A 14,861-nucleotide genomic window follows, 5' to 3' on the forward strand; every position below is an offset into this window, starting at 1 on the left:
TGTTTTAATGACTGTCCAATGCATACCTTTTAATCAACGCTGTTTAATTTAGATAAACTAAAAAACAAACAAGCGGATATAACTGAAAAATATTGAGAAGCCTGACAATGAAGGCAAAAACATTTTAACTTGAATTTCTCAATATCTCCATCCTGTTAAGAGAGTTGACATTTGACTATACATTCCAGAGGTGTCAAATGTGATGTTGGGCATGAAGGTTTGGGGACACAACGATCAGTCAAGCTTAATGTGACCCATGAGATAGGAAAATGAGATCTAAATTAAACTGATCTAAATTTAAATTAACTTTTGGTAGGAAAATGAAGTCATTGTATCTATTCTATATCAGAACTTTTCATAAAAGTTAGGAGTTAATTTTTACAAAGACGCTGTGCATCTTTGTCAACGTGTGGGAGGGGGTCCTTAGCAATTTTTGCTCCCCCTCCCACACTTCCCTTTGTCTTTTTTTTCATTTATGTTTTAATTTCCCTCTAATTGTAATAGGGGGCCCATTATATAAGGGCCCCCTAATGGACCCCTTTTTCTTTTGTTGACCCACTAAGAGGGGGGGGCATTGACCTCTTCCTCGTTATACGGGAAGAGGGGGGCGCCCTAGCCTCCTCAGACCAGGAAGAAGGAAAATTTTCCTTGTTGTTTGTTCTCTCTTTGTCTCACCTCCCCCTTTAGAAAAGGAAGATCTAAAAGGGAGGAGAGTGAGGGTGAAGCATCGAACGGGGAGAGGAGGCTGTTCTGGGTAATGATAGAAGCTTCAGATCCCGTTCCCTGCCCCACCCATGAGCCACCAACAGTCCAGGGGCCAGCGACCCCCCGTAAACCGTGACTCACCCACCGACTCCGATCATCGCCCGTTTATTGCATTTCTAACTGGATCTGAAGGGGGAGTCACGATTTTCCCCGGCTACCCGTCGGGCGAGATGATGGGTAGCCGGGGAAAATCGTCCGATCCCTCCTTGCCTCCGCTTATGAGTCGCCCGTCGACCAGGGAATCCGCAGCTGTTACAAACGGCGGACTCACCCGCTGGCATCGATTGCACTCTACGGTGCGATCGTGGGTCACACCCCACCCGCGAATGATGGATCCACTCCCCCTAGTCAATTCTCGGGACAGGATCCACTACGTGGAACATTCTAGAGGCTTCGACAAGGCGATTACCAATCGTCGCCTGACGATCCAACCTGGGTGTGCGACTTGACAATCTGCACCGTCCGGGACTGGGACTCGACCTGGTCCAACCTGGGACGATTCTTGCCGAGGTTGGGCCTCCTCTCTCGCTCCCGAGGGTGCCCACTGCTCCTCTTGTGAGCACTGAGCGGAGCTTCGGGGTGCTCTCTCAGATCTTCACAATGGTGTGCTGTCCCACCCCTAGGGCCTTCCTCCGTATGCTGCCTGGTCCCAAGGGGGTGTAACCAGAGGGTCGGGGTTCCAGTGCCTCTACTAGGACCTGTTGTATTATACCCCATCACTGGGGTGTACAGTGTCTGCTCGACGATTTCTCCACTCCAAGCTGCCAACTGATTGAGCGCACATAGCGCACGAAACATTGGTTCAGATCCGTGCGGCTCCGAACTAGCACCTTGTCAGTCTAGTCGATTCAGCCATCGCACTGAACGCTCCACTTACGAAGTCATGCGCCCAAAGCTTGGTTAGTTGGTCGAGTCCTTCATCGCTGCTCGCCCTCGCTCTCATCCCTTCAAATGCTCCTGCGTCCGTCGCTAGTTGAGCCGCCATTAGCTCTCCAGCACCTCTCTGCCATACCTGCTTCCATAGCCGTCGATTGTTGACAAATTCTACACCACAAGCCACGCGCAGACGAGGTATGCCGCCCTCTCGCATTGCTTGTTTAATTACTTCTTGCAGTGTAATTTTTTATTGACTCCAGTGTGCTCGAGCTAGGTAGGTGAGAGAGGTTTTGAGAGAAACTACGACATTTTTGAGTGTCTTATCGGTACGCACGTGACCGTCCGTTACGTGCAAACCCTACGGATTGATTCCGTTCGGCGACCCCATCCAAGCTTGGAGCTCGACACCTCCCTCAAGTCGGAGCCTGCACATACGACACATGGGACATCCACTTTTGCGTCGTAGTTACATTTACCCATTGGGGTTTATCCATCAGACGATGACACCGTCAACGTTCAATACCACCATCCATTATCGGTACCAAGCCATCATACTCGGTGCCGACCGGACGACATCCTCGATGATGTCCGACATCAGTTTCTGTCATCTTTTTATGTAAGAGAACCTCAGAAATATTATGTAAACAGTGTTCTGTTAAAGGAAAAGGTTATCATAGAAAGAGAAATGTAAGATTCAATTACTGTATTATCACAAGTATGATATATACATACTGATATCCCATGTCAAAAGACAATAGTTTATTTATCAACTCTTTGGCCCATAGATGATGGGTTCAGCTTTAGTACGTGATCATTGTTTGACGAAGAGGGGCTGTAACTCCAGAAACATGAAATTCCAAGATTGGAGTAAAACTTAATAATATGAAAATTGCTTTAAAATATAATATTCCTAAAGAAAACACATATATGCACGCTTGTTGACTAAAATGGAAAATTTTCAACTAGTTTATTCGAATTTGAATTATTTTCAACTCGTCCTTAATTGTTAAAAGTTCACTTAATTGAGGAGCCCGATATTCTCGGTGTTAGTGATGGTTTTATTAATTGGCAAAAAACACGGTGCCGGGTATGGCCAACCCCAAGGTTGTGCCCGTAGACCTATCCAGCCGTGCCCTAGATGTCACCTAGGGGGCTTTTATTTATTAAGTGGATTTTTCATCAGCGTGGAGCGAGCGTAAATGTCCTACTTGCACACAGACCCTGCTCACCCACGCCCAGGGTGCAGCAAAAGAAAAAATACATGAGTGATACCTAGGAAGTGCCCAGAGAAGTTCTGACGTAGTGGTGATGCATGGAGTATGCAGGGCTCTTTTGGCCTTCATGAGGTGCCAACGTGGAGTTGCGCGGTGGGATCAACAATCAGGCGAGAGGGTGATCACTCCTGCCTCTAGTGCTCCATGCAATACGCCAGTTGCGGGGGCCATCCGTCGACAGGTCAAGGCGCTCTATGCAATAACATCCCCAAGCTTCCCGAGGAAGGTCATGCCAAGATAGGTGAAGAGAGGAAAGGGCTCGAGTGCATACCGCATGGTTGACAAGGGCATCCGCTTTCTGGTTGCCCTCACGTAGTTAGTAGCGGATAATAGTCAAGTTGGGCGACACTGCATGATGCCCTGCCACACGCTCTACAGGCGTCACTAAGAGCATCTACCTGCACAGAACATATCGACTAAAACCTATGAGTCTGACTCTATGACAATATTGTGAAGGTGTCACTCCTCATAGAGGAGCAAGCCATCACGTATCACCATAGCCTCCACTGTTGTGTTAGTTTGTATGTTGTAAAAAGATGAGAAAGTGAAAGGAATACTCCTTGTATGATCTCGGAGAATATCGCCTCATCCGGTCAGTCCTAGGTTCCCGTTGGCCACACCATCCACATTTAGCTTGAGAATGCCTATTGGCGGCCAATGCCAATAGAGAATCTGTAGCCGAGTGGTGATGGGGTTCAGAGTCACCAGAATGCTTCAAGTGCAAAGAAGATCGCATATAAGGTCGAAATTGCATGCAAAGGGTGGTAGGAGATGTCGGGTGCATCGTATCCATCGCTTGACTCCTCGCATGATATCCAACGCTCGCTTGGGGGTCCCTGAAAAATGAGATGAATTTTGCCCTTTCCATATCTCCCACAGTAAGCAATGGTGATGTGTAAGTACAGGCTCTTCTTTGAGCGTGTGGGCAAGATAAACATCTTGCCAAAACACTCCAGCAATGATAGAGAAGTGCAGTTGACGAGTAGTGGATGCCCACGATGTGTAAATTGGTGCCAATAGTCTAGAGCCATCTCACTATGGAAGAAAAAGGCGTTCAATCTTCTCAACCTGGGAAGAAGCAGGGCAACAATGACAATGCGAGCTGAGTGAGTGACCGATATGGGTCACCCGATGATCAGTCAGGAGGCCATGATGCATGAGTCTTCAAAGGAAGAAGGAGATGCGAGTGAGAATTGATGGAGGCCAGATGCGACAACCCCACGTCTGTGTAGGGGATTTGTCACAAAAATGGCCCCGAGAGGATCGACAGGAGAAGGAACCATTGATTGTCAGCATCCAAATGGGGTGATCACTAGAGGGTCATATAATAGTATTCAGAGCATGTGGTAACGTTTTGAGTGGGAGGCCATGATGTTCCAATAAGTGGCGTGTGTTGCTCGTGAGCAATTGTGCCACACTCAATCACAATCTATGTGGTACGAAGTGGGCATGGCGGGCTAGGGGCGCGTCGGCGAGCCATGTATCATACCACACGCTAATTGTGCCTTCGTCTAGATGCCAATGTGTGATAGTGGATAACGCTAGCTAATGTCTCTGACAAGTCCGCCACCTTTTGTGGCCCAGAATATCCGACTCTCTACGAGCCCAATCGCCACACCTTGGCCGAGATGAAACTCTCCACCAGGGAGTTTGTGGTATGCATACGCCACATGAGCTTCTTTTGAAACATGTCTTGGACGTCCTGAGGGCGTCTGATCCCTAGACCCCCCTCGTCCGTCAGCCGACAAAATTTTTGCCAAGAAACCTAGTGTTGCCTATGCTCTCCCTCGAGGTGACCTGACCATAGGAAACGCACGCATAGTCGCTCCACGGAGAGGACCGTGAACTTTAGTGAATGGACCGCTACGGTATGCAGTGAGATGCTCATGAGGACGTGTCAAATAAGTTGGATGTGCCCACGAGTGGAGAGAAAACAAAGTTTCCTTCCATCCAGTTTCTTTCTCAGCTTGGCCAACAACGCGAAAGATGGGGCATCCGAGATAGTCAAACAAAAGGCATCCTCATGAGTGTTGTGTATAGTGTTGGATAATCTGGGAGCGCTTTACGGTGGTAGATGAACCAACCATAAAGCTACTCCTTGCGGCATTGACGAGCTGACCAGAAGCCCACTCGTACGCAATGAGTAAACTCATAAGTTCCTTAATAGATTTTTTAGATCCATTGAGGAAAAGGATGGCATCATATGTGAATAGAGAATGCGAGAAGATCGGGAAACCCTTTTTTTTTAAATATGGTTGGTTGAGGCCTCGTGTGATCGCTCGTGTGAGAGATCGACTAAAGTCGTCCTCCATCAATATGAAAAGGGTGTGTGAGATAGTATCACCTTGTTGTAGACCTCGCCTGGTAGTGAAGAAACCAGTGGAGTTTCCTTCCACCAAGAGAGAGAAATGGTTCTCTCTAATGCAAGCATCCACAAGAGCAATGAATGCGTCGATGAAATCAAAACAGGATAACACTATGGTTAGGAAATTCTACTCGACTCTATCAAAGTCCTTTTCCATATCGAGTTTGATGATGACATTCAAACCCTGAATATGAGTGTCCAATGATTGTGCTAACTCGCGAACTAGCATGGTACTGTCCTTGATCTATCGACCCAGGATAAAACCGTACTGTTTAGTTGAGATGAGTCTATCAAGGAAGGTCCCTAGCCAATTTGTAATGATTTTGGATACAACTTTGTAGCATACATTAGAAAGACTAATAGGGCAAAAGTCTCTAAAAGAAGCTGGATTATCCACTTTGAGAATAAGCGCCAAGAAAGTGGACTTCCAGCTTCTAGGTATGATTTTACGTATAGAGATCTCGTTGATAGCAAACACCAAGTCTATGCCTACGATATCCCAACAAGTTATGTAGAATTCCCCAGAAAATACATCTGGCCCTGGGACTTTGTTCCTACTAAAGGAGAAGACCACCTCCTTGATATCTCAGTATTAGTGATGTATTATACAGGCATTCACAAAAGCCCTTGCGATTTCCAATGTATTCAAGTTTTTTCTTTATAAAATACTTATAAACATAGGATGTGGCTATTGAGACGACACAAATATTTCAGAGATATTTGATATTCAGTACATAAAAAATAAATTGTAGTTGGGAAGCAGACGATCACTCTGGGGAGACACAAACGACCTGCTTTCCAACGTTCTGTCCAGAGAAGAGACCAACGAAGGCTTTGGGAGCTATCTCAAGGCCATGGTGCATATCCTCGAGGTACGCAATCTTCCCTTGTTTGTAAAGATCCGAGACGCAATCCAAAAACTGAGGGAATAGATGGAGGTGATCACTTTGGAGAAAGCCTTGCATCTTCACTCTCTTCGGAATAAGCGCCGAAAGGTTGTGGATACCCTCCACAGAGGAGACACTGTGCTGAGAAATCATTCCACAGATGGCTATCCTGCCATTGATTCTCATGTTCAGAAGCGCCGCGTCGAGCGTCGGCCCACCAACGTTGTCGAAGTAGATGTCGATGCCTTCAGGAAAGTACCTAACCATGAGTATCGAGAATGTTAATCACATTATAGCGAGTTATCATGATCTAAGAAGAAGAAGAAGAAGAAGTTAGATCAGGAGCAACAAACCTTCTCATGGTGCTGACCAAACCCTTCTCCTCCTTGTAGTTGAAAGCCTCGTCAAATCCAAATTTGTTCATCAGGAGATCAACCTGCGAGACAGATAACAAATTTAAATGCTTATTTCTCATAGTCCTAATATTTTTTATTATTTCAGTCACCTTTTGCTTGGTGCCCGCGCTACCAACGACGTAGCAGCCATGCAACTTAGCTAGTTGGCCGACGAGCTGCCCCACTGCGCCGCAGGCCGCTGAAACAAAGACGCGATCCCCTTTCTTTGGAGAGCAGATCTCGTAGAAACCCACATATGCGGTAAATCCTGGCATTCCTGAAAGTCGACGTTTGATCTTAGATTAACATGCCGAATGAATTTCTATCGTAATATATATCAATATAGGCTTTGCCTGACCTAGAAGACCTAGGTGATAAGAGAGGGGAATCTTCTCATCCACTTCGATTTTCTTTAGTTGTTCCGTGTTCTCGATCAAACTATACTCTTCCCAACCTGTAAATCCCGATACCACATCGCCTGGCTTGAAAAACTCATCATTTGACTCTACAACTCGGCCGATCCCGAATCCTTTCAGTACCTTGACGGAATTAAGAACTGTAAACGACATGGCATTCCATAGGTAGAAAGTAAATAATAAGGAAATAAGGAGAAAAGATGCATCAAATAACGGGGCAATTAATAAAATACGATTAAAGTAAAACAAGATCAATTAACGGGGAGACAAGTAAGACAAATAAAAAAACAACGCAACGGAGAGATTAACGAGGAAATAAAATAAATGACGAGGAGATTTTATTGGTTAATGTTGGTTACCGATCCGGGGGAGAAGGGAGGAATGTATGAGTCGTAGTTTTCCCTCATGCGGCCTCTCATGTATGGGTCACAGGAGAGGTAGATGTTCTTGACGAGAGCGCCTTTGATGCCCTCCGGGATCTTGAGTCCCACAGTGCCTTCTCTGAGCTCCATGTCTGTCTCCTTTGGCACGCCTGTGATGAACCCACGAAACAAGATCTGCTTGTTCTTCACTTCCTTCATCTTGTCGATCCCTCCTCTCTTTCTCTCTCCTTTCTCTCTCTCTCTCTCTCTCTCTCTCTCTCTCTCTCTCTCTCTCTCTCTCTCTCTCTCTCTCTCTCTCTCTCTCTCTCTCTCCACTTACGATAAAGCAGTGAATTTCAAGATCATGCCAAGTAGTTGGTGTAAGAAGTGGTAGGCAGGTAGGTAGGTAGGTAGATGGGTGCGCCAAAGAACTTATTTTTCTCAAGCATTCCAGAAGACCGTTATTGGGTACTTCAATTTTGATAGGCAGCCCATTAGTTGTCCCCTTGAACGCCACGTGACTATCAAGTTCCTCAGTCCTGATGCCCTGGTCCTCCAGCTCCTTGCCCAGGCTCCCAATGTTAGACACATCGACGGTTTTAAGGATAATAATATAGACTGTATAATATAAATACATGAACCACAACGACCATGAAAGATCCACTAAAAGGACCAGTCACTACACACTCCCCCTAAGACCCAATAAAGGACGAACATGATGAGAGAACTGCTCTAGCTTGGGATAAGGATAGATAAGAGGGTGATCGAGAATCAGTTGTAATCGTTTTATCTCCCCATGGGAATTAACACTTGTTTCGTAGTTATAATACAGTATAATAGCCGTTAAGTTGCTAAACTTAATATAGCCGTTATAACTAACTGTATCAGATATTAGGATCTAATCCTCACCGTTAAGATGTTTCCAGCTAGATTTGATAATAGCCGTCTATCTGTTTTTCTATTTAGATTTAAGCTTATATTGAATCCTAGCCACTAATTCTCATAATGAGTATGGGGGCATATGTTTAGTTATTACTAGCTAGTATTAATTATAAGTTGTATTGGTCTATGTGGCAGCTGACTTTGATGCGGAGTTTTCTGACTTGTTTACAGCCTCATCAAGTACTATGGCGGAGGCACTGCCAAGATGTTAAGCATGTTCATTACTGTGGTAAAATGAGCTTTGGTAAGTGGCTTGGTCAACGCATCTGCCAACGACTAGCCACGTGGTCTTCACTGGACACACATTTGATTTTGATGTTCTTACTAGCCACTTGCTCCCAAAAAAAATGGAAATCAATCTCGATATGATTGGTTTTGGCATGGAATACAGCAATGACAGTGAGATATGCGGCTCCGATGCTGTTGCGCCATAGGATTAGTGACAAGTGGGGCAGGATGTTGTTTTCCTTTAGTAGAGTTTGTATCCAGAGTACCTTGGCTGCACTCTCGGTCATTGCTTTGTATTCGGCTTCTGTACTTGAGCGTGTCATTGTTAGCTGCTTTTTAGAGCTCTAGGAGAGAAGATTTTTACCAATGTAAACTAGGAATGCACCTGTTGATTATCTGTCAGTATGATCACTTGCCCAATCTGCATCACTAAAAGCATTCATGGTTAAATGTGTTTTTTTTTTGAAGGAGCAAACCCGACGAAAAGTTACCATTAAGGTAATGAAGCCGATGTTTCAAAGCTTGCATTTCAGTGTAGGTGGGTGAATGCATTTATGCCATGCTCAATACACAACAAAGGCTATGTTGGGTTGAGTGAGGGTAATATACTGGAGAGCCCCTACCAAGTGCCTATATAAGGTTTCATCGACATTGGTGGCCGCGTTGGAGGAGAAGCTTGAGTGAGAACATAAAATAGACAATGGTCTACAATTTTCCATTTGTGAACGATGTAAAAGGGAAGCAATATATTTAGACTGATAAAATATACCCATTTTTGTGTTCAGTGGGTTGGATTCCTAGGGAGTAATGTGTAGGACCAAGTCCTTGATGGAAATTTTAGACTGAAGTGAGATATATTATTAAAATATCATCAACATATACTGGAATAAAAATGGGATCATGATATAATATACAAAGCAAGGGTGTATCTATTTTGGACTCGAGATAGCACGAAGGGCTTGTTTAATTCCATTTAGTGATTTCCTTAACTGATAAAAATGTGTGGGATGAACTTTATTTTTGAAGCCAGGTGGCTGTTCCATATATATAGTTGATAATCTCAATTTTAGGGGTTTTAATTTCGTCATTGGTAATTAAGATTATTCGATAAAATTATATTTAACCGTACTTAGGAATATTTAGTTTGTGATGAGTACGGATCGTCTCCACAGGGAACACTGATTAAGGATTTAATTTTTTCTCTATAGTGATTATCGGTATGAGAAGAGATAAATATGAGAATAGAATAGGCGAGATATTAATATCAACAAAATATAAGTAGAATTATGCGAAGTGTTACGACAATAAGGTGGATGGTGCGCCGACTACTATAGTGATTGGATGCACCAGTATGATGATGAAGATAGAGACAAAATAATGGGGACGTAAGTAAGTAAAATGATAAATCAAAAGTTGATAAAAAACTATAATTATGATAATGATCATGTCAGGAGAGAAACAACGTAAGGCGAAGACACTTACCTTAGATACTTACATTCCGCAAGGATCATGGCAATTTGCAAGTGCCTCTAAGCTCCCCATGTTCTCTTATGCTTCTTCCCACACACCCAAGACACCAAGAACACACTTGATGGATCTCAAAACTCACTATCTTTCAATCAGCCCACACAAGTAGGAAACAAGTTCAAGATGAATTTACAATGGTTCAGGCCTCTATTTATAGATCTAAGGTAATGCTGAAAATTTCAGCTCAATCAGAGTTATAGATCAAAAGTTATGGCCGTTTGAAGTTGAACCAATCCGAGCCCTTGATATCCTTCTCTTTCCTTGTCAGCATCCTTGTTTTCTGGCTCGTTAAGAAGTCAGAGTGCTTGAGATTATGCTCTTTTCATATTCCATGCAGGCGTTCTTCGTATTCCGTGCCATGTGTAAATAAAAAAAGGATAAAGAAAAACTTTTAAAAAAATTCTCAAAGATGATATGATGCCACGTCACTCTTTTTCTTCTTTTTTTCTTTGTTTTAAATGAGTGGACATGAGTGCCCCACATCACCCTGCACTAGAAAAACCTAAAATACTTTAAAAATTCATATAAAATAAAGTAAAAACCCAAAAAGTATGTATAAATATATCTTTTGACATAGAAAAATCATATCTTTCCAAACTTAATGTCTAAAAATTCCAGAAAAATTATATTCTGTCTCAAAAATTATATTATTTTAGAATCTATTGTCAGAAAAATCCAAAAAAATTGAAAATTTAGAAAAGCATTCTAAAAATAGATTTAATCATTTTAAGCTTTGTAACATGCAAATATGAGTGATTTAATGAAAATATACATGTAAATATGATCATATTGAAGCGCTAAACATGCATGTTATCAATAGTCTCCTCCAAATCACCATGCAGGGATGTGTTGGAGACTTATAATTTATGTATCTTCCAATGGTGGCTAGCAGCTAAGAACTATAGTAGACGAATAATTGTATTAACTAGCCTTAAGGTTTCTTTAAAGTCAAAACCCTCTTTCGGACAATAGCCTTCGGCCACTAATCTGGCTTTGTCTTCATCAATAGATCTTGTAGGTGTATATTTCAATCAATAGACCCATTTACAGTCAATAACATGGGAATTGTGAATTCAAGGAACTAAAATCCATGTAGGGTTAATGATTAAGTAAAATCCTCAATGACAGCTTCCACTATATTAGTGCTTTTGGATGCGGCCATAAAGTAGGTGGGTTCTGCTGTTTCAGCAAGGTTAAATGTAAGGCCATGAGGCATGGAATGTTTTACCGAGTATAAACTTAAATTTTTGGAGTTAGATCCAAGATGTCAAATGAAATCCTCAGAATTGGTATTATCATGATATATTGAAGGTTTTTAGTTTTCAAGATAATTCCTTGTACAGGTGTATGATCTAGCATGGCAATGGTATTTTGATTGGTGTCAAGAAGATAATCAGATCAAACCTTTATTTATTTTTGGGGGATGCAGTTCAAATTGGTTTAGTGGGGGATAGATGTGTAGATATTGAAAGATGGTGACTTATTAGCCAACGAGTGGTCCAAACTAGTACATTCAGTATGGTCAATGGACTCGTGAGACTCACAAATGTCATGGGATTTTGGTTGATAATTGGATTATTGGGATGTGATCCAAGTAACCTAGGATGATTTTGATTTGGGGAAGTCGAGAAGGGAAATGAATATTTATAACAGATAACATGCCGTGAGATGACAAGTTTACCTTTGTGCAATGTGAGACATCTCTAACCCATGGGGAGAAGGTTGTAGCATAAGAAGACACTTCTCAGGTATGGGATAAAGTTTATGTTGGGAATATTGTTGTAAATATGGATAACAAATATGGCCAAATGTTCTTTATAAGGACTAATCTGGTTGCGGTTTGACTAAGATTTCATAAGCAATTTGTTTTTAAGAACATGGTTGTCATACAATTCATAAGGAATGCAACAATGGCAACAACATAATCCCATAAAAATTTTGGCCATGTGTGCTTTATGAATCAGAGAGAGGGGGGTTTCAATTGGATGCATGAGCTTTCTTTCCGTTGTTCCATATTGTTCAGGATTATTTGGGCATGATGCTCTATGAAGAATTCCCTTGGTTTTAAGATAGGTGTGGAGCTAGAAATTCATTTTCCTTGTGCTTATTCAAAAGTGGATAGTCCCGTTTCTTTTCGCGACTTTCGACCTATCAATCTTTGTAACGTATACTAGAAGGTTATATCTAAAATCATTACAAACTGACTTGGGGCCTTCCTTAATAGAATCATCTCTCATGAGCAGTGTGGTTTTGTCTAGGGCTGACAAATCCATAACTATATCATGCTAGTTCACGAGTTAACACAGTCACTAGACACTCATATTCTGGGTTCGAATGTCATCATCAAACTTGATATGGAGAAGGGCTTTGATAGAGTCAAATGGACTTTACTTACCAAATTATTGCGATTCTTTGATTTCACTGATACATTCATCGATCTCGTTGATGCTTGTATTAGAGAGAACCATTTGTCTCACAGCAAGGTGGAAGAGGTCTCATCACTCTCACAACTGCATTCATTTATTCACTACCACATGCAATCTACAACAAGGTGGCCCTATCTCACCCACCTTATTCATGTTTCTGAAAGAGGTCTTTAGCTGATCACTCACAAGTGCCATTGTCCGAGGTCTCATATTTTTTGAAAAAGGGTTGCCCGATCATCTCGCATTGTTTATTTGCTGATTGATAAATCCAAAATGATAGTAATTTATATGTGCAATTCTAGCTAATTTGTCTACTTATTTATCTTTATCTGGATATATTATCAACATTTATGTTAATTTGAGAAAAACCATGAAATAAAATCACCTTTTTCTAATTTGGAGTTAATTATTGTCATTTGTGGAACTAACCCCACTTAACTCAATGAGTTAAGTGGAATGAATCTCACTCTCTTCTTAGTTTATGTGGAAGATGCAGCAATTAGGTGAAACTTTCATAAATAATGGGGATAATTAAATGAAGGATAAGCCATTTGGCCCAAAGGAGCAGACCCAGCCATAACCCTGGGCCACGAAAGGGTGCCCAAATCAAGACTGCTGGCTCTAGTCTAAAAGCCCACTAAGGAAGCTCCACTAAGCCCACTATTAGAGGCATCTTGGGCCAAAGAAAGGAGGGCAAGGGGAAGGTCCAGTCATGATTATTTATGACCATTTTAGGTGCTTGGATGCTGATTGGAGGACACCTTGGACGTGGATCCAAGCCAGAGAAGAAGATCCAGCCATTCAATCCATAAAACATCCAAGGGTGGCGACTGAAAGGTAGCACCGTTAATGCTAATTAAGGAAAGAAGTCTTGAATGTCCCTGGGGTATTTAAAAGATCTCAATGCTGATTGGAGGACCATAATGGACGTGGATCATGACCCAGAAAAGAAGATCTGGCCATCCAATGTATTAAAAATCCAATGGCTCTCATTTGCTCTCTCTCCCTATATAAAACCCTTCGCCCTATTGTAATATTCATCTTGTGATTCAATCCAAAGCAATGTTTGGTGGCCTAAGTGCAATTGAGTCATAGATCCATTCACCTTAGTGAGTGCCTGGCTGAGCAGGAAGCATCCAGGGCTGAAGAAGCTGGTGGAAAGGAGAAGAACAAGTCCCTTGGGCCTTGGAGGGTGTGACAAAGAGGTTACCGTCTTATTTCTCCTTTTTTACTCATACCTTTTCGTCTTTTGTCATTTGATTAGTCTTGGATCAGCTAGCCAATATTCAGACGGTTCCAACCCATCAACCACGCTCAAAAATTCATTTTAGAACTCATTCTAGAGTGAAGTTAGTGCATGCCATTTTTTCTCTCTCCTCCGCCAAGCTACTTTCCCCATTTAGCATCCGAACTTAGCCAAATTTTGACTGAGTCCAGAGCGCCATCTGTTTCATTTCTTATTTTATTTGGCTTTAAAATACTCCTAAAAAAATCCCAAAAAAGTATTTTCTGCCTACTAATATTATTATACATATTATAATTATATTTTAACTTTCTTTGTTTGATATTTTTATTTAATTAGTTATTTATCTTCATATGTAGTAAACCTACTTCTAAAATTATTAAAAAATATATAACTATAGCACAAATTCATTAGAAAAAAACCCTTTCACCCTGTGGATCGACCCTTACACTCCCTACGCTAGTAAGGTTATTATAAATTTTTGTTGTTTTAATTCGGATAAACCAACGACATTAATTAGTGAAGTTAGCTCATCAATAATTACCTATAAAATATGAATTATCACTGATGATGCTATCATTTTCCTTAATGGCTCTATGAGTGTACTTACTATGCACAAGAGAGCCTCGAAGAGCAGCTTTATCGTAGGACCATCCACCACCGCAAAACACTCTCATATCAACCAACACTACACTTGATACTCATGAGGATTCCTACCTTTTGACTATCTTGGATGTTCCATCTTTCTCGACCCCACACTTCATGATTATTTTGATGTCTTATTGGCCAATATGAGAAAGAAACTAGAAGGATGGAAACTCCATTTCCTGTCCCCTGTGAGCGCATTCAACTCATACTCCATGTCCTCATGAGCATCACATTGCATACCCTAGCGGTACACTCTATATTACTCACCATTACTCGCTGTGGAGTGCCTATGTGTGCACGTCCTATGGTCGAGTCACCTATATGGAGGCTACCAACATCATTGGGTCTCTTGGCATTGACATTATTGACTGAAGGATGGGTGGGGGGGGGGGGGTGGTGGTAGAGGGACTAGGCACCCTCAAGACATATAAGACATCCTACAGAAGAAGCTTGTGTGGCGTATTCTTACCAAAAGCTCCCGTTGGGGTGGTTTATATCAGCCAAATA

At 42.1% G+C, this 14,861-nt stretch overlaps 1 protein-coding gene across 1 annotated transcript; it reads right to left on the minus strand.

Moving 5' to 3' along the window:
- Positions 1-5,971: 5,971 nt before the first annotated feature.
- On the minus strand, positions 5,972-7,670 carry LOC144704857 (Zinc-binding dehydrogenase family protein). Its single transcript, XM_078577417.1, has 5 exons — positions 7,338-7,670; positions 6,921-7,101; positions 6,673-6,839; positions 6,521-6,603; positions 5,972-6,426 (listed from the first exon to the last, which is right to left on the minus strand). Exons 1-5 carry the CDS (start codon positions 7,557-7,559, stop codon positions 6,048-6,050), a joined length of 1,032 nt encoding a protein of 343 aa, XP_078433543.1. The 5' UTR covers positions 7,560-7,670; the 3' UTR covers positions 5,972-6,047.
- Between the last annotated feature and the right edge of the window lie 7,191 nt (positions 7,671-14,861).

The sequence above is a fragment of the Wolffia australiana genome, chromosome 6, assembly GCF_029677425.1.
Source record: "Wolffia australiana isolate 7733 chromosome 6, ASM2967742v1".
Lineage (NCBI taxonomy): Eukaryota > Viridiplantae > Streptophyta > Magnoliopsida > Alismatales > Araceae > Wolffia > Wolffia australiana.